The sequence below is a fragment of the Anas acuta genome, chromosome 2 (genome assembly GCF_963932015.1).
Source record: "Anas acuta chromosome 2, bAnaAcu1.1, whole genome shotgun sequence".
NCBI lineage: Eukaryota > Metazoa > Chordata > Aves > Anseriformes > Anatidae > Anas > Anas acuta.
The window spans coordinates 123,898,081-123,916,370 of record NC_088980.1 but is presented as its reverse complement, the minus strand read 5'-3'; the positions used below and the strand labels follow the sequence as shown (position 1 = coordinate 123,916,370).

General features: G+C 40.0%; 1 protein-coding gene across 1 annotated transcript in view; it reads left to right on the top strand.

Moving 5' to 3' along the window:
* SLCO5A1 (solute carrier organic anion transporter family member 5A1) overlaps positions 1–18,290 on the top strand; it is a 72,837-nt gene extending 54,547 nt beyond the window's left edge. The window contains exons 7-10 of the mRNA XM_068672053.1: positions 8,240–8,399; positions 11,607–11,848; positions 12,794–12,858; positions 14,955–18,290. Coding sequence (XP_068528154.1) covers positions 8,240–8,399; positions 11,607–11,848; positions 12,794–12,858; positions 14,955–15,400 — 913 coding nt within the window. The 3' untranslated portion in view covers positions 15,401–18,290. The remainder of the gene's footprint in view (positions 1–8,239; positions 8,400–11,606; positions 11,849–12,793; positions 12,859–14,954) is intronic.

Sequence of the window (18,290 nt, the reverse complement as noted above, 5' to 3'; positions counted from 1 at the left end):
GTGATATCGGGTAACTAAACAGACTCCCAGGAAGCCTTACTCATAATGACAGATTCCTGGATTAGTTCACTTCCCTCTCTCATATTTCTGGCATGTAATGAATCAAAACAGGCCCTTTCTGATTGCTTTTTGTTGTTTTGGTATAATTAAAGTTTGGTTAAAACACGTAATTGAGTTACTGAGGCACTTAACAAAAAAAATCTTCCTCTTGGGCCGCCAGTATGGGTTTCTATTACCCTTGTATCTCTTTCAGTCCAATCAGATCTCATAATTTTGAAGCAGTGACTAATTGGGTCAGAACAATAACAACAAAGAAGGAATCTAGCTAGTGCAGTGAGAGGGTCCCTTGTTCAACAGCTACACAAAAGTTGCGTCATTGCTGTGATTCCAGCTGTTTGCCAACAAGGAGACTGCAGATCCAGAATGTCCTTGGTCTTAAAGGTTCAACACCAAACCAAAAATATTACCATCAAGTTAAGATAACATTTTTTGTCATACAGTCCAATATTAACATTAGAGAAATTGTGTGGTGAGGTGAGGGGTTTTCTTTTCTTTGTGTTTCCTTGGTGTTCAGTAGTGTAGGTTACTACAGCAATCTAAAAAAAATATTAATAAAGCCACGTGCAAACCAATTCTTTGTTTAGATGTTACCAAAATATAGTCAGGCATTGTTTTGTTTAATCTCATGTAATTTAGATTGTAGCCTCATGGAAGAGGGTCTACCTCTTTTTTAGTATCTGTGTATAGACTGCCAGCACTGTGAGGTACCAGTCCAAGCCTGGATATCTGAAATAACAGGTCACAGCTCTAAAGACATATCCTGCCTTATACTTTCCCTTTTCTTTTTATTCCTAAACCATAAGTTTTCCACAGAACAATAGTTGGAGAGGAGAACAGAGTTTAGACAAAGTGTTAGGAACTAGAGTCCCTTTTATCATCAGTCACATCTAGGAAAGGTATTCTCTCTGTTATCTTTACCAGCATTGTGTCATGGAGACACAGAACAGTCTCCCTGAGAAGGGAACAAATGCAATTTGCCAGCTGGGATTCTGGGTTTTGTCCCAGTATGCATGTTTAGCAAACCTGCAGCTAAAGCTTCTTAATGAAATGAGCAGAATCATTGCTTGCAATTGAAAGAATAGTTCAGGAAATGCTGTCATTTGGGGCTGGTCTCTGTTTCTGTGTGTGTGCACAGGTGCCTCACTCCATGACAGATGTCTCTGGGAGCTCATGAAGCATCACTGCAGGTTAACAGCATCCATGCCACTGAAACAAGCAGGGCAGCTGTTTCTCACATATCCTGCATGTCTACAGCAGTAGGTGCAATGAAACTAAGCTGCTTTTCCAGCAGCCCACATCACGACCAGGACTTAAGTAGCTCCAGTGTATAAATTCTGCTTTTTCTGACCAATGCAGGTAAATCTGTGCTGTGCAGTGCAGTAATTCAGGGTTTACTGCTCTGTTTTCTTTTTGGGGAAATAGGCAGCCTTTCAGTGTTAGAAGACAGGATTACAGTTCTTCGGTTTGGCTTAGTGCTGGAAAAACATACACCTTCAAGAAAAAAAATGACTTACTACTGTGAGAAGCATTCACAGAAATGTGTTATAAAATGTGCTATATATTAGCTATATAGATCATACATGATAAAAATGGGGTTACTTACACATGTGATTTCATGTCCTTGGCATCTGTAGTCCTTCACTAGTTTCCCATCATTAAGAGAGGAAAGAGCAATGGCTGAAGACTGAATACAGATGTAATTGTACAGAGTAATACAGTACAGAGTAATACAGATGAAAATATGAACCTCTTAAAAATGCCTGATAATGAGCTTTTGGAAACAGAGCTAATGGATAATTTTGTCTATTATATGTTCTTGAGAAGATAAAAAAAATCTCTTTGTGTGCATGGCATTTGCTGTAAACAACAACAAAAAAGCAAACAAATACCCATAATAAACCATACAGCGATTTGTTGAGGTACAAGGAGTGATGAAAGCTGGAGACACACAGCTTGCATTCATTTGTAGCTTGTTATTCATTTGAGCATATTTGCTTTGCATATCTGCAAATGTAAGGCTTCTTCCAAGCAAAACAAAAATGTCCCTAAGAGTAAATTTTCAGAGTGGTCACAGTTCAGTTTCCAGTTTCATACTTCTAACTATTTTCATGCCTGATTTCATTCACTTTCATTCTTCAGCTGATTTCCTAACCTGCGTGTCATGGTAATATTCAGCAGTGCAGCTCAAGTTGGCTACGCAAGGTACCAAAAAGCTGCCCCAAACCCATCTACTGCCGAGAAGGCTTTGATGTGAAGGAGGGGTAAGAGGCCAGAAGAATGCATTTAATGGGATAGGAAAGGCTGGAGAGGAGAACCCGAGCTGTGCCTTTCCCAGCAGCCAGAGATGCTCTCATTCTGTGTGCGTGCAGGGTGATAGAGCCCTGCTGGAAGCCAGGGCATCCTCACGAGGGTCCCCTGGGCAGGCTGTGAACCCCAGCTTTTCCCAGATATTTATCACCAGGGGCATCCAGCTCTGCAAGATGCCAAGGATCTTGCAAAACTCCAAAAATGCTGCCTCTCTTGTTTCTGTAAAAAATGTCTGTCACATCGCTGCTGAAATCAGTATGTTCCCGAGAAATGTTTTGGTGATTTGGGTGTTTTCCATCAGAGAGAAGGTTCTGCTGAGAGATTACTGGAAAAGTCTGCATGGTGGTCTATGACATGTTGCTGCAAATTGCCTTCAGAAATCCAGCATTATATAGTGAAACAGGTTTCAGCTGATAGTTGAGAAGGCGACAGAACCAATACCAGTCCTAGATATTTAATTTCCTGCTCGGGCTGCAACTTGTTTCTAAAACTGCACCGTGTTTGTTTATGGTACAAGAAAGAATATACTCAGAAAGGGTTTGGTTAGCATCCAACTAGACCATAAAGTGCAAAGTAGCTCCAAGAGCTACAAGAGCTAAATTTGTGAACCTGATTTGTGTGATCAGTAGACAAGTCAATAAATATTTAAGAGCTACTTAGTAACATTTGATCAGCTGCAAAAGTGCACAGCTGGAAGGACAAGCATATTCAGCAAAAGCAAATAGTGGTGTATAAATACATTAAAAATGAGTCAAGTGGAAGCCACTGAGTAGCAATTATAATGCGTAGTGTCACTAATAATGGGAGGTGAGCTGACAGATGACACGGATGACAGGGGTTGTGTGTAGACTGGCTCCTCAGCCAAGTCTCCAAGCTATTCGGGTGTAGAAGATGGGAGCAGCATATCCCTTATCATCCATAGGGTTGCTGGGAAACAATACATCTGATGCTTGCTGTTTACCTTTACATCAGTTCTGCTCAAGTGTTGCAGACGTGAAGGTGAGCAAACAGCAGCCCTCACAGGGCTCCAAAACAGTGCCGGTCTGTGAGCACGCGCACAGCATCTCGGGGATGCAGCCACGCAAACAGTCCAGATTCCTCTTCAGCTCCTGCCTGGCTGAGGGGGTGCCAACATTCCCGAGATATCTGCTGATCTGTTTAGAGCAGCCACTTGAGCAAGCTCGGAATGGCCATGGCCTCTCTGTGGCACCACTGAGCAGTACTGAGAGCAGGGCAAACAAGACAGAGCAGTTAATTCAATATTACGCTGCGGTGCCCACTGTGGAGATGCTGCGCATACCAACATAATTCCCAGGGCAAGATTTTTGTTTATGGTGCATGTGCAAATACCCATGCCCTAATGGATCTCAGTACCTAGCTCACACTTACAATCTATCTGTTTTTGTGAATTCTCAAGGAGCCAAACTATCATTTGTTCTCAGAAATTCAGGTCTTCAGGATCGGACTGCACACTAACCACAGGATGGGGTAGGATGGTGCCTGTGGCTCCATTCACCACTCAGATGTAAGAAGATGGTCACATGCATCTGCTGGGGTTGGGGATTTTCATATATATATTCTAGTCCTTGGGAAAAGCCTTCAAGTCTTATTCCTTCAGCCTCTCCTCTTCGTCAGGTTCAACCTTGTAGGGATTACTTCAATATTCATTGGAAATCGGGTTTTCATATCTTCTCAGTAGACTACTAGATAAATGATGTAATGGAGGACACTCTTAGTTTCCAGTTTTGAAGAAAAGGTTGGCCAGTTTAAATATATCAGCCAGGAAGAAGAAGAAGTGACAGCCCTGTGCTATGGAGCTAAGCAGAGCCAGCATCCTGAGAGAGGATCCAGAATCTGTGGATCAAGGCCAGGGTGACTGTAGCTGTGAGCTGTGGCATCCTGCAGCTCTAAACACGGGGGAAACACGGCACTCGGAGTGTTCAGAGTAACCTTTCAAAATAAGCTAATAGCACAGCAAAGGGTTCTGGTGCCATTTCTGTGAAAAAAAAACATAACTGAAAAATATCCAAAACTGCATTCCCAAAGCACCAGCTTTCTTCACTGTTCAGATGCCATGAGCTCTGGATTTGAAGAGTCCCAGAACCATGCTGATGAAAGTGCTGGCTCTTACACAAAAATTCTTAAATCTCAGAGATTTGTACAGCTACTTTTTCCTGAGGACTACTGCAGTAAAATAAACCATGGTTTGTATCTTGGCCAGAGTTCTCCAAGTGCTCAAGCACAGGTTCGTATGCATTTTATGATCTGAGGCAAGGAGGTGCTGATGTTTAAGTTGCTGCGATTCGAAGATGGGATCGAAGCCTTTGAAATAATTCTAAATCCAGAAGGGATGGATGTGTGTTTTCTAATGATACCCACTTTGATTAGCATTGGCCACTGTGTTGAACAGTTATTGTGGAGAAGACGGAAACTGCCCGATAGCCTGTTTTTGCTAGGAGGTCAGAAAACAGTTAGTCTGAGGAAATCTGACCCTGAACTCCTGATGTCCACAAAAGCACCATAATTATTGCATAGTTCAGTCTTCTGACACAGGACGGCCCTTCATTCCTTTTGTAGTACTAAAGCTACTTTACAGCAATGGATACAGGGGAAGAGGAAGAAGAAAAAGATGAGGAACAGATAGAGATACAGAAGAAGGAGTAAGCAAGGGAAGAATCTGATTTTAAAACCCACTGAAAGATTTCCTTTGGAAGAACTTACTTTGGGTCCTGGTCCCTGCTCTAGGTTTTGCTTATAGATGTGACAATAAAGAGTCATTGATGAGGAGGCATGAACGGGATTAAGATCAGGTTCAGTTTCAGCAGGAAGGATGGAAGGAGACTCCATTTTGGAGCTTGCTGATAAAAGTAGTATCAGGGAGGTGTAAGTGTGAACCCCTTCAGGTTGGGGAGGCCCTTGAACCCCAATATTCCCACCTCAGGCAGTTACAGAGTCCATGAAGAAGAGGAAGCTTCCTCCTCCACTTCATAGAAGTATTATCTGTTACAAGTTCATGTAACTGGAGAATGCTATCAGCCCAGAGGGGCAGGTTTTTGCTCCGTGTGTAGGAACTCACTGAGCTGTTGTCAGTGAGCACCCATATTCCCATAAAATATCAGGGCATGGGGCACTTTCCCCCACTTGTGTGTGGGAGCTTGGACACCTGAATTATGGAGTTCAGCTGGCTGAGTCCAGGTTCAGCTCCATCACTGAGGAGAGCTATTGTGAAGAAAGCTGGAAGTGAGGGCCTGCCCTAGATTTCTTGGGTTTGCTGTGTGATCACTGGGCTGAGTCTGTCTGGTCTCTGACTCTGGACCCAATTCTGATCTGCTCTTACTGCCAGTCTCAGCTCCCAGTTCACCTTCCCTTGCAGAGGAGGCAGGGAGCCAGCTTTGTTGCCTCATTTCCGTGTTCTGAATTTTTGGAGATCTTCAGAACTGTGAGTTGTCCTCATTCTTTAGAGAACCTGCCTTTCTGCCTTTGGTACCTGGATGAACTAAAAACTTCCAGGTTTAGATAATACAAACTACAGTCTCTAATGTAAATGGTTTGAAAATGGTTGTAAATGGCCTTCTGTCTTCAGAAGAGCTTAGGTTTTGCAATACTGAATATTGCAGTGCATAACATTTGGGTACTTTGAGGCCCCAAATAGCATTTACAGGACAGGGGGCAGCTGAGATAGAAGGTAAGATGCATGCTGAGGAGTAAACACCAGAAAAAAAGTGCTGTTTAAGCATCACAGGAAACTACAGTTTGCGATTTCTGAAAGCATAATAAAATCATGGTTTTCCTCAATAACAAGGTAAGCTTCAAGTGAAAACCAGTATCAGCTGCTTTTCAGTTCTCATTTTTTTGCAATAGCCTTGTGTAGTGAGGAGGGAGTGCGGGTGCAGAATTCTGGAACCTTGATTTCATTAAAGAGAAATGTATTTAGGAAATAAAAGTTAGGCTCCCCAGCCTCAGCCAAGGCTGTCATTTGAAAATAGATTGGTATGAATAAGATCATTCAGGTAACTTTTCCACTGGCTTAATGCCTTCATGTTGCTGACAGTACTTTGAAACCAGATGAAATTCCAAATGAGACACAGAAAATTGAATCAGCAATAAACCACCCTGCAGATGCTTGCTTTTCCACTTATTAAATTAATTTAGGAACCTGAAACAAGATGGAGAACATGGTAAGTGTAGTAAAAATAGGTATAAATATATTACAGTCTATTTAAAAGTCCGTGCCTGTTATATTTTGGCTGCATAATGACAGCAGAAAATAACTTGCATTTCATGGTGTGTCTGCATATATATCTGAGCAGATTGGTTATTTTCCTTTTGGTACTTGAGCTAGCATGTTCAGTAATAGTACAGATGAAAGGTAATAATTTGTCTGTACCTTGAGATTCCTTCCAACATAACACCCTCTGGTATTATGCAGGAGTAATACTTTTAGTACGTAAACTTACCAGAAATAAATGGCTTTTCAAAACAATTATGTGACAGAAACAAACAGTTTGATCATCACCTATTTCCTCATTAATAAGAAGGCTCTAGATAATACAGACTGGACACCTTACTACCTCTGATATCAGCTGTATTTATGCTGGGCCCAGTTGTGCCAGTCTGTTTTTAATTTGGGAAGAAACAAACTAGTATCCATTTTATCTTTCTTCAAAGTCTTTTATTTTAACTTTGTTAATCTATGACCACAATTTATATATGCAGTTATGTAGGAGGTTCTAGTATTTTCTTTCAGTGAGGTTGACTCTGTGTCTGCTAGTGCTTTTCCTCCTTTGCTCTGTACTCCAAGCCCTCACTATATCCAGGAATGCTAAAAGTCGAGTGTCACCCTGGTCTTTTCTTTGGGGCAGGGTGTAACTGGGTAACCTTGCAGTGCTTGTGCCTAGAGCTGGTGGTTTACAAGTGACCTGAGAGTTGTTTTAGGCAGGACTGAAGTGATGTGGTAGGCAAGGCAGCAGCTGGGTGAGTTGGTTACTGTCCAACTTCATCAACCTGAGTCAAAACCTCTGACTGTGACAGTCTGCAGTCAGTTGTAAGCAGAGCTGATTTCTTTCTACAAGAAGCAAGGAGAAGCATTTCATCAGTGAGGTTTTTTTCCATCTCGTTCTGATGAAGAGTCTATGATCTTACAGATATGGACTCTACCATTACTGAGGTCTTAGCCACGTCTGGATTGAGCCACAGTGGTACAATAGGTAAAGCAGAACCATGGGGGGATAAATCTCCATTCCAGCCATGAGAACTCAGTCGTTCTGAGCATACAACCAAACCCTTTGTGGGAGGACTTAGAAAGTTGTTTTTTGGCAGGATATTGGGAAAAAGTCCAACGAGGTGGAGTAGTGGTTCTTTTACAGACATTTAGTAAAAGCACATTACTCCTCCAGATCTAGAGTGATTTCTGTGTTTTATATCACTGATACACGTATAACGCGAGCATTAAATTTTCTGAACAGTTGTTTGTATGTGGGAAGAGATTCCTATTAGTTCATATAATGCTTATATCTCGCTTATGGGGCCTTTATTAGTAATTAACAGCAAATTGCTGCAGGTTATGGTGGGCATACAAAGTAGTGGAATCTAAAAGAAAAGAAAAATCACGAAAAAAATACAACTTTTACCAAGGCAAAAACATAAAAGTTTTATACTTTGGGATTATTTTTTATTGTGTTTTCAGTTGACAGCAGAGATGCCTGGGGCATTCTTCTATGTTGTTTAAATCATGTACATGATTCAGAGTTAATGCAGCCTTTCTTTAATGATCAAGTGCTAGTTCCAGAGTTAATGGCTAGGATGTTTTCTCCTTCTGAACAGCAGGATACTGGTACTTGCCCTACTAGCATGCTCTTTTTCCTTTCTTCAGTCCCACTCTTGCCATGGCCCACAGGAATCTGACTGGGAGCTGTAATGTGAACTGCGGATGTAAGATTCATGAGTACGAGCCTGTCTGTGGATCAGATGGAATAACATATTTTAATCCTTGCCTAGCTGGCTGCATCAATGGTGGAAACCATAGCACAGGGGTAAGTCCTTCACCCACCCACCCACGTTCAACCTACAGATAGCGAGTAGCTCCTCAGGGTCAGAGCAGATCAAAGACTACTCTGTTTCTAGAGCAAACATCCCCCCCTCGAAGCATACAGTCTTTTCACAAGCTCATTGATGTTACTTTTAAGAGCAGTTGGTATTTTTGTTGTTGTTTTTCCCTCTTTGAATGGAAGGAAGAACTTAACTCTTCAGGAAATGTTTTAAACTCCTGTCTAAATTTAATTATGGCCTTTTTAAAGCCATTGGTGTTTGCGCCAATCTCATTGTAAAAGACTGCCTGTTTATTCTGCTCTTGTAAAATAGCTTTGCCATTCTTATGTCCTTCTTGAGACCTTTTCCAATCTAAGTGATTATCTTTAAACTCAAGTAACCAGAAATTAAAAGATGTTAATCCACTTTCTTTCTTGGAAACACATTGCCTGTTACAGCCCAGTCTTCCCTGTCTTCTGGACTGGTGGGGGGCATCCTGCTGGTGAAATCACACCATGGAAATTTCGTAGTTTCCTGAAGTGGGCACAGGAAAACATTGAAATATACAATCTGACATTACTAGCAACAGCAGTGTGGTTATGCTCATTTCATAGAAATGCAAACCCTTAAATTCTTCTATTACAGAACCGTCTTAAAAAATCATTAAGAAAGGCAGGAAGTAATGTAAACATTGATTTTCTAAGGACTTAATTGTACTTTCCAGAAAGCTTATTTATAATGCATCAGTCTCCTGATTTGCAGTTGTGAGCCAGCCTGTGAACTGGAGGATAGTGGTTCCATCACTGCCTTTTATCAGGTTTGACTGGATCCATTCAGTTTGAGTGGATATTCATTCCTTAAATTAAGTTTCCTACATAGATTCCACCTAGAACAGACTAGTTTCCTATATATAGTTTTTTAAAGTGTCTTTCTGTTTTTTAGTAGAAAATTGCTTTAAAAGCCTGAAGTGTGAACCTGTGGTTAACTTTCAGTGTCTATATAAATCTTATTTGTACTTTACTGGATTGAGACACAGGTTTGATCTTTGCTACATTTCACCTGATATCAAACTGGCACTACGAATTCATTTAGTAGGATATACTTTGGTAGTACAAATTTGTACTCTTCAGTACAAATTTTGAAATACAATAGTTCCTACTATGGTTTAAGAAAAGATCCTTCGTGGACTGAAGTTTTAACTCAGTAGCTAAAGGTGAATAGAATGAATAGAAAAATACTTTTGTTGATTAAATAATGCTTTATGTAGGGTACTTTCAGAAACAACAAATGTAGGTTTGTGTCACTCTATAGCGCATAAAATGCTGCTAACATAACATTTGGATTTAAGCCTATAATATATAGTATTTTCAAAATTAACCACTTAAAATTGGAAGCAGGAAAAAGGATGCCTGTGTACAGTTCAGAACTGGTGTAATGTACATGTTCCCATACTCTAGCATTTCTGTTGCATAAGACCTCTGTCTCATTTAGTGTGCAGACTTGTTTTTTTCTGCTGATGAAGCAAGATTTTCTGTAGAGTGCCTATTTTGAAGCAATAAGAAGATTAAGGTGAGGACTGTAGGAAGAAAGCTAATACTTGTGATATTAGGCAATGAAATGCTGCCTTGGGAAACTGAATTCTGACATTGTTTCTATTCCTAAACACTACCGGGCCAGTCATTAAAACAAACTTTTCCCAATTGCCCATTAATTTAGTATTCCTCATATTCTGGATAATGGACATGAGCAATAAACATAGGTGTCATTTGCAGAAGCAGTGAGCGCCTAAATGTGTATCTAAAGGCAGAAAGAGTTCTGTTAAGGCAGAAAAAGCTGTGAATATAATGAAAAATATTCTGGAAAAAAAGGGGTCATGGTTGTCTCAGATTTGCCACCCACATTTCCCAAACTTTTGATCTGTTTCAGTTACTTACCTACAAAATAGGGATAACAACTTCAGTGCCTCATAACTGTTTTGAAGATAAATTACACCTTTTTGAAAATGTTAAGCTATAATGATGAGTGTGATAGAAAAATCCATATGAAATATGAGCCATTCTGTATTTGTAGTGGAATATGATTAGTATGAGGAAAAAGCACATGAAGCCACATTTTGAAAATTGGAGGTAAACTACTGGATAAATACTCATTCAGAAATTAATCTAAATACCATGGAAAAAGAATGCACAGCAATGTTATAACACAACTGCATACATGGGCATAAATTAAAGTTGACAGTCAACCCTAACTGGGATATTTCCTGATGCCTGAGTGCTTAAATTTACAATATTAAGATGGTTTTGTAACATAGCTTTTGTGCCCATGTGGTCCTATGTTTTAAGAATGTGAACATAAAAGCCAAAAGTTCCTTCCTTTTACATCACACTGGCCCTGATCTGTTTCCTCTCTAATACTGGAATATTCTCATCTACTGCACACCCCTTTGCTATTAGAAAACAGCAGTAGAATAAATATGATGGGAGGCTATTTCTGACATAGCTTTTCTTCACCTTGCTCAAATCACAGTCCCCTTTGCCTGTGAAATGCCAGTTTGCTACACAATCTTTTCATCCTAATTTCAACCTCTTTGCCCAGTCAGGAATCTCATATCCTGCAGTGTCACTGTTTAAGTCCCTTGCTCTCTGATTTTGCACCTGTTTACATCCTATCCATGTCTACATCCAGCTGAAAGTCTCTGGGCTACAAGTGTGCAGTGCAGCTTTTTGTTCTTTAGCTGAGTCTGGTAGGTTTCCATTGAGATAGCAGAAGATACCTCTAGAAGATGAAAACTGACAGCCTGCCAAATTCCAGAATATGGCATTGTCAGTAATGCTTAAAGAGTGTTTCCTCACAGTTTTGGTAAAAAAATAGAAACATTCTTTTCCTCCAGTCTCCTTGTCAGAAATGATTGAATGTTTTTTGCAGAATTTTCCAAAAGTGTCCCAGATTTTTTTTTTATTTTTATAACAGTCAGTCTAAATGGTGGGAGTCATAAGCAATGGCAGTCCTATCACGCGAAGTTTGGGCCGCCTTTGAAAACCCTTGGAGTGGCAGCCTTGGTTGTACCTGGGGTAATAATGTTAGAGGCAGAAGATGGAGAAGTAGTGTTTGATTCCTGATGAGAAGACTGCATGGGACGTACCACATTCCTGTGTAACATTTTTCTCCTACAAGTTTTTCATGTGCAAATGTTCTCTGTTTCCTTTTCCCAGGTAAGAAATTACACAGAATGTGCCTGTGTCCAAAGCCGCCAGGTTATCACCCCGCCAACAGTGGGCCAGCGCAGTCAGCTCAGACTGGTTATCGTCAAAACCTACCTGAATGAAAATGGCTATGCTGTTTCTGGGAAGTGTGATCGAACCTGCAACACGCTCATCCCATTCCTGATATTTCTTTTCATTGTGACCCTTATAACAGCGTGTGCCCAGCCGTCAGCAATCATAGTGACACTCAGGTAAGACCTTAGTGTATTTTTGCTTTGCCTGCTCTCACCAGTGTCTGTGTCAGAGAGGCTGGAGCAATGCAGCCTAACTCCTGCAAGCTTATGTATCCTTACCAAGGGAAGAGAATAGGGATGAAATGGATATGGTGAAACTTTCTTGCATTTAGAATATGTGACATGATAATGATTTTTAGGAAACAAATGTCCAGGGATTTCCAGACCATATAAAGAGAGAACAAATAAAAACATAAGAAAAATACAGCTCTTAAAGAAATTTTCCGCCTTCTTAGAACAATGGTTTGGGTTTTAAAATGCAATTGAGAAAAGGTAATATTTGAATCATTCATAGTTCAAATGAAAGGAAGTTTTGAAATGGTCCTCTTCTGTTTCTTTAAATTGTTCATTTCTTCCACATGCTTGTTTTTGAATCTTTCATTTTTTCTTCCTAATGATTTTGAACTTTAAGTTCTGTACTGTAGTAGTGTTGTTGTCACTGTGGTCATATAAGGGTAGAGAACAACGTGGTCTTTGTAGGGAAAGGTAGTGTCGTTTATTTGTCCATTCAAAGAAAAATGTTCAAGCTTTTGATTTGGTTGCAAAAAAGGGCAAACAAAGCAAGAGGTTAGATGAAATAATAGGAAACTTGTGAGAAGTCACAAACATTTTAGATGGATTTTCCAATTCCTTAATAGTTTTGGATCAGATTCTTCTTCACCTTACAGAGGTAAAGAAAAATTCAAAGGCAGGATTGAGATTTTGATTGAACAGGGATAGGAGACATTATTTTTTTTTCCCTGGCAATAAGAATTAACAATATTAGAACCTAAACAGAAGAAATTTAGATGAGGATTTATTATAGTTCAGAAAAAAGAAAGCTGGGAGATGAAGGCAGAACATACCACAATGATTATCTGTTACTGACTGTTTCTTCAAAAGAGTTTTCTTTTTGCCTGCTAGGTCTGTGGAAGATGGGGAACGGCCCTTTGCACTAGGAATGCAGTTTGTTTTATTACGTACTCTTGGTAAGTCTTGCAGTCACTAAGCTTCCACATAAAACACAGAGTTCCCAAAAGGCTTGCCATATTTGGCTTAAATGTACCATAAAAGTACTAAAATTCAATGAATATTAATTGCCTGACTAATTGTATCAGGAACCTAAAATTAATAGCTCCTGAAAATGTAGTTGAGTATGTATTTCATATATATGTATATATGTATTATTAATTATATTATTTTATTATAATATATATGTATATTATATATGTATTATTACTGACTTTCCAGAACAACATTTTTGTCCCAGAAAGAGATTTCTTTTTACAGTTTCTATTTTTATTTAAAAATCATTCCACAAGAAAAGAAGAGATTTGTCAAAATAGTCATTCCCTATGAAATGATTCAGTTTTTGACAAGTTAATGATTTCTTCTGACAAACATTTATTGGTAACTTCTTGATCTTGTTAGATAACAAAACAAAAACAGTATCAGTCTTTTAAATAGTGTTTGTAGAAGGAGCGTATATTTCTTCAGAATTTCTCCTTTCCCTAACATAATATTACATATTCAAGGACAAAAACAAGGGCTTCTTGGAAAAGAAAATGAAATACCACTGGTCACCCTGTGAATATATACAATGTATTAATACAGTTATTATATATCACTTAAAATGATTTTTTGTTGTTGTTTTAGAAACACATTTTTGTTGCTTTCAGAAATAAGAAAAGTTCTTTGCTTTTTCAAAATAAGTATCTAATGTTACTTAATGTCTGATTTGAAGTACTGTGTGCAGTTTTGGGCACCGCAGTGTAAGAAAGATATAAAACTGTTAGAGAATGTCCAAAGGAAGGCTACAAAGATGGTGAAAGGTCTAGAGTGGAAGACATATGATGAGTGGCTGAGGCCCCTTGGTTTGTTCAGCCCCGAGCAGAGCAGGCTGAGGGGAGGCCTCATGGTAGCCTCCAGCTCCCTCACGAGGGGAGCGGAGGGTCAGGCGCTGAGCTCTGCTCTCTGGGGACAGTGACAGGACCCGAGGGAACGGCATGGAGCTGGGACAGGGGAGGGTCAGGCTGGGGGTTAGGGAAAGGTTCTTCATGGAGGGGGTGGTCAGGCACTGAGACAGGCTCCCCAGGGCAGTGAGCCTACCAGAGTTTAAGAAGCATCTGGACAATGCTCTTAGACACTTGGTCTTGGTCTGATTTTTTTTTTTTTTGGGGTGGTCCTTTGGAGACCCAGGAGTTGGACTTGATGATCCTTGTAGGTCCCTTCCAACTTGGATATTCTATGATTCACAAAGTTGCAAAGCAAAAAGAAAAGCATGTTAAAAGTGGTTTTTATACAAAGTGATTCCTTTCAAGGTCATGAACTTCTAAAATCCTGCCTGACATGTAGTCCAGGTGTTCAGCTACTACCAAAAGTGTATAGAGCAAATGATGACTATTCTAAGAGAAAAGAAGAGGGGAATCCCATCTAGCTGCATCTGGTCAGTAAGGCAATGGTTGTCTTTGGGGCAGGCCCTTTCTGACTCATCTTAAAGGTGTAATATTTTCAGGGAGAGCAGGGTGTATAAGGGTCTGGCTGCAGTTATAGCAGCTTTAGGAGTTTACTTCTGTTTCCGAGGAAGATCTCTTCAAAATAAAATTTGATTTTTTTTTTGTGGTCCACTTCCATCTTTCTCCAGGAAGATAAACTTTTTGCAGTTTTGGGGGGTTTCTCTCCTTAATCTAAAGCAGCAACCCCCACTCCTTCCCAACTCATGGATAATGGGTGTTCAACAAGTAACACTGGAGATAACCTTGTGTTGTTCCTCTGCTGATTTTATTTCCTGAGAGCAACGCTGGAGTTTCTTTTGAGGGACACGTAGTTCATGAAGAGCTGTCTGGGGACCGCAGACTGGAGAAGTAACTATAGTAAGGTGTTGCTGCATTGTCTTCTTTGCTTGCACACTGTCACATGTGTGGTATGTTTCATGTGGGGGATAGATAGTGGTGGTAGGAAGAATAGGAGGGTAGAAATCTCAAAACTTCTTGACATATGCCTGTTTCTCTTAGATATGTAGTTTCTTAAGAAGTCTTCCACTGTATGCTAACACATATTAATTCTGTCGCTATTTTTATTTCAGCTTACATTCCCACTCCAATTTATTTTGGGGCTGTTATTGATACCACATGCATGCTTTGGCAACAGGACTGTGGCGTACAAGGATCTTGCTGGGAATACGATGTCACCTCATTTCGTTTTGTCTACTTTGGATTGGCCGCTGCTCTCAAATTTGTGGGATTCTTTTTTATTTTTCTGGCCTGGTACTCCATTAAGTGTAAAGAAGAGCAACTACAGAGACAGAGGTGGAGGGCTTCGCCGGTGAACACTGTGAGTGAGATGGTTGGCCAAGCTGGACTCCAACAAAACTATGCACGGACTAGATCCTGCCCTACCTTCAGTTCTCGAGGAGACATTGGTGTGGCACAAGGAATGAACTGCGTAGCACAGACATACCCTGGCCCTTTTTCAGAAGCAATAAATTCCTCAAATGAAAATGCATTGGAAGAAGTCACTGCTGAGATATAGACCCCTGGTTTGGTAATGTAATGTTTAGTTTTGTTGGTTGACTTAATTATGGCGCCTTGTAAAACACCTGTGCCTTCTATTTTTAATCTAAATGTAACACATGATAAAAACCAACAAAGCTTAATGCAAACAACCATAGTATGTTCCTGAGGGCTGGATACCTCAAACCAACCCAAGTTCTTATTTCTCCCTTCCTGACAATGGAGTTTTAAAAATTGTGTTTGTAATTATTTCAGATGTGTCCATTAAATGTCCATGCTCTGATCTAATATCAATGTAAGGGTGAGGTATTATGAACAGCAAAAGTCAGTGAAAGAGTGACAAAAACTCATATTGTTGATGTCTAGATGTCACAAAAATGCTTAAATGTATCATCAGCTTCACATCTGCAAATTCTGTTTTTAAGAGATGAGTAATTACTGTGAGTTCTGCTACAAAGCACAACTAAACTTATTTAAACTATGCAACTTACTTGGATAATTGTATGTGCAGCAAATTAAGTTTAAAGTTTGCTTTTAAAGACATCATTGTGACTCAATTTGAAAGGGGCTATTTTCAGACATAAGCATTAAAATAAAAAAGAACATAAGGTTTAAAGTACTGTTAATATCACATTAAGCCATACAAAAGTTCTGCATCAGGTAATGTTTGCAAATATTGAGACATAATATCTTTATCCTGTCAAAATGTATGATAATTTTCAATTAATTGGATGCAGTCATTCTTCACAAAGTACACAGGCTAGGAAAGGATAATGCTTGGAGAAAAAAAAAAAAAAAAACAAAAAAAAAAACACAACAAAAACCCTTCAGTATTAATTTGTAATAACACTGGGATGTTGGAGTCATATGAACATACCAGACCAGACATGCATACTTCTGCAATGATATTGGCAGTTATTTGAGTGGCTGTTATTAGTACTGAATCCATGCTTTTCCTGAAGAAGAAAATAACCAGTTATAGCTTGATAGGAAGTGCTTGGCAGCACTTCAGAAGTCTAGTTCAGCTTTGGTGAAGAAACCTCCAGGGAGAGTTAATGGTCCTGTTTCATGTCTGGCGGGCTGTGTGGGACCTGGTGGAGCCCTCACAGCAGGGATCGGGGCCAAAGCAGCACCACTTGCTGCAGGACTCAGCAGAGAAACCCTTCAAGGTGGCTGAGAGCACGTGAGCTGCCACTGTGCCTGGCATGAGGTTTTCCTCTTGACTGCTGGCACCTCTGCAGTGCTGTGCTCCCCACCAGCAGCATTTCTGCCCCTGTTCTGCCTCTCCTGCTGCCTGGCATTGGGGCAGGGTGGAAGAACAGCCCTGGAAGTCATAGTTGTATGGTTTGTTCCCCATGTGGACAACTTACCTCAGCTTCATTTAAAGCTTTCCATGAAGGCAAAGCATGGCTCTCCTCCACCCTTCCAGGGAAGAGCTAGGAACAGAAATTGTCTGTAAGCACGGACCCATGGGATGTGAAGTGGCCATTGCTTATTCCAAATTACTATGGTGTGTTTTCTCCCTTGGAGATGCTGAGACTTTCTCATCAAATGTACTTAGCATTTCATATCTTACTCTGGAGGCTTTGTAGTGTCCTTCTTCTGATGTACTAATGATGTCTCAAAGGGCAGAGAATGATTTCAGGCAGACATCAGGAAGTCAAAGCTGTATTTTACCCTACAGGGAAAGTCTTAGAAGTTTAGGAAATTAAAAGCACTCTTTTAAGAGGAATCAGTGATGGGCAGGTTTGGGTTTTGTCATGTGGGGAGCCTGCATGAAAATAAATAACAGAGAGCAGAACTTTGGGAATGTAAGAAAGATTTTCTTCCTGGATTTTTAATTTACAACATGTAAGATGATTGAATATTATATGGAACCAAGTCCTGTTTCCCTTGAAATTAAAGGAAATACTCATTTTGGTACCTGGGAAGAGTAGATTTCCCTCTCCTTCTCCTTTGCTGGTTGCCTTCCATCATCTCCTGTCTCTTCTTGACCAACATATGGGCTTAACCACAGGGCTGGTTTCCCTGCTTGAAATGCTGGCTGCTTATTTCACAATGTCTCAGTCCATTTATGTGGCTTGTAATGACTTCCACTCTGTGGCTACAGATTCTGATGCTTCTACCCCAAAATACAGCAGAGAGGAATATAATTTAAATCACCTCCTGCTATTCTGTACATAGTAACAGGTTTTCAGGGTCAATATTTTTTTGTTTGTTTGTGCAGCCACTGAGCACGTTTAAAACCCTATGTTTAAACCCCACGTTTAAAACAGTTTAAAATCCTAGCCAGCTTGTGCCACCTGAGACATTAGCTTCTATACTTCTCATCTCGAGGAGTAAATTTCCTTGTCTCAGAGGTACAGGGTAAATTTTTTTTTTTCCATAGGATATCAGAATAGATGTTAAAAGTGTCTCCTTCTCTTACAGTTTTTAATGCTTCTTGCACAAAGAAATTCATGCCATGGCAAAATTTGAGGCAAAGTAGTAGGACAAAATGTAATTGCAGCCCATCACCCATCCACTTTAATCACTTGCCCATTTTAATCAGTATGGGATGAGGTGAAGAGAGACAATCTTCAAATACCTCAGAAACAGAGCATTTAGGGAATCATAAAGAGGCTGAAGATGAATCATCTCTCCCGATTTACTCTATTTCATGCCTTGTGTGCACGTCTTTTCCATACAAATAACAAGTGAGAGCAGATTAGGCTTGTAGGATTGTCAGGAGCTAACACTGATGACAGAGAATGAGAGTTATGTAAGTGACACATCTGCAACTGCTGCAGCTTCTGAGCTGATTTCAAAGGAATTCGGAGCTTGTCAGAACTGAGAACTTCTGTTTTTTAGGATGTCCTGACACCTCAACTTCTAAAAACATTCTTTTATTTATTTATTTATTTTTTTTT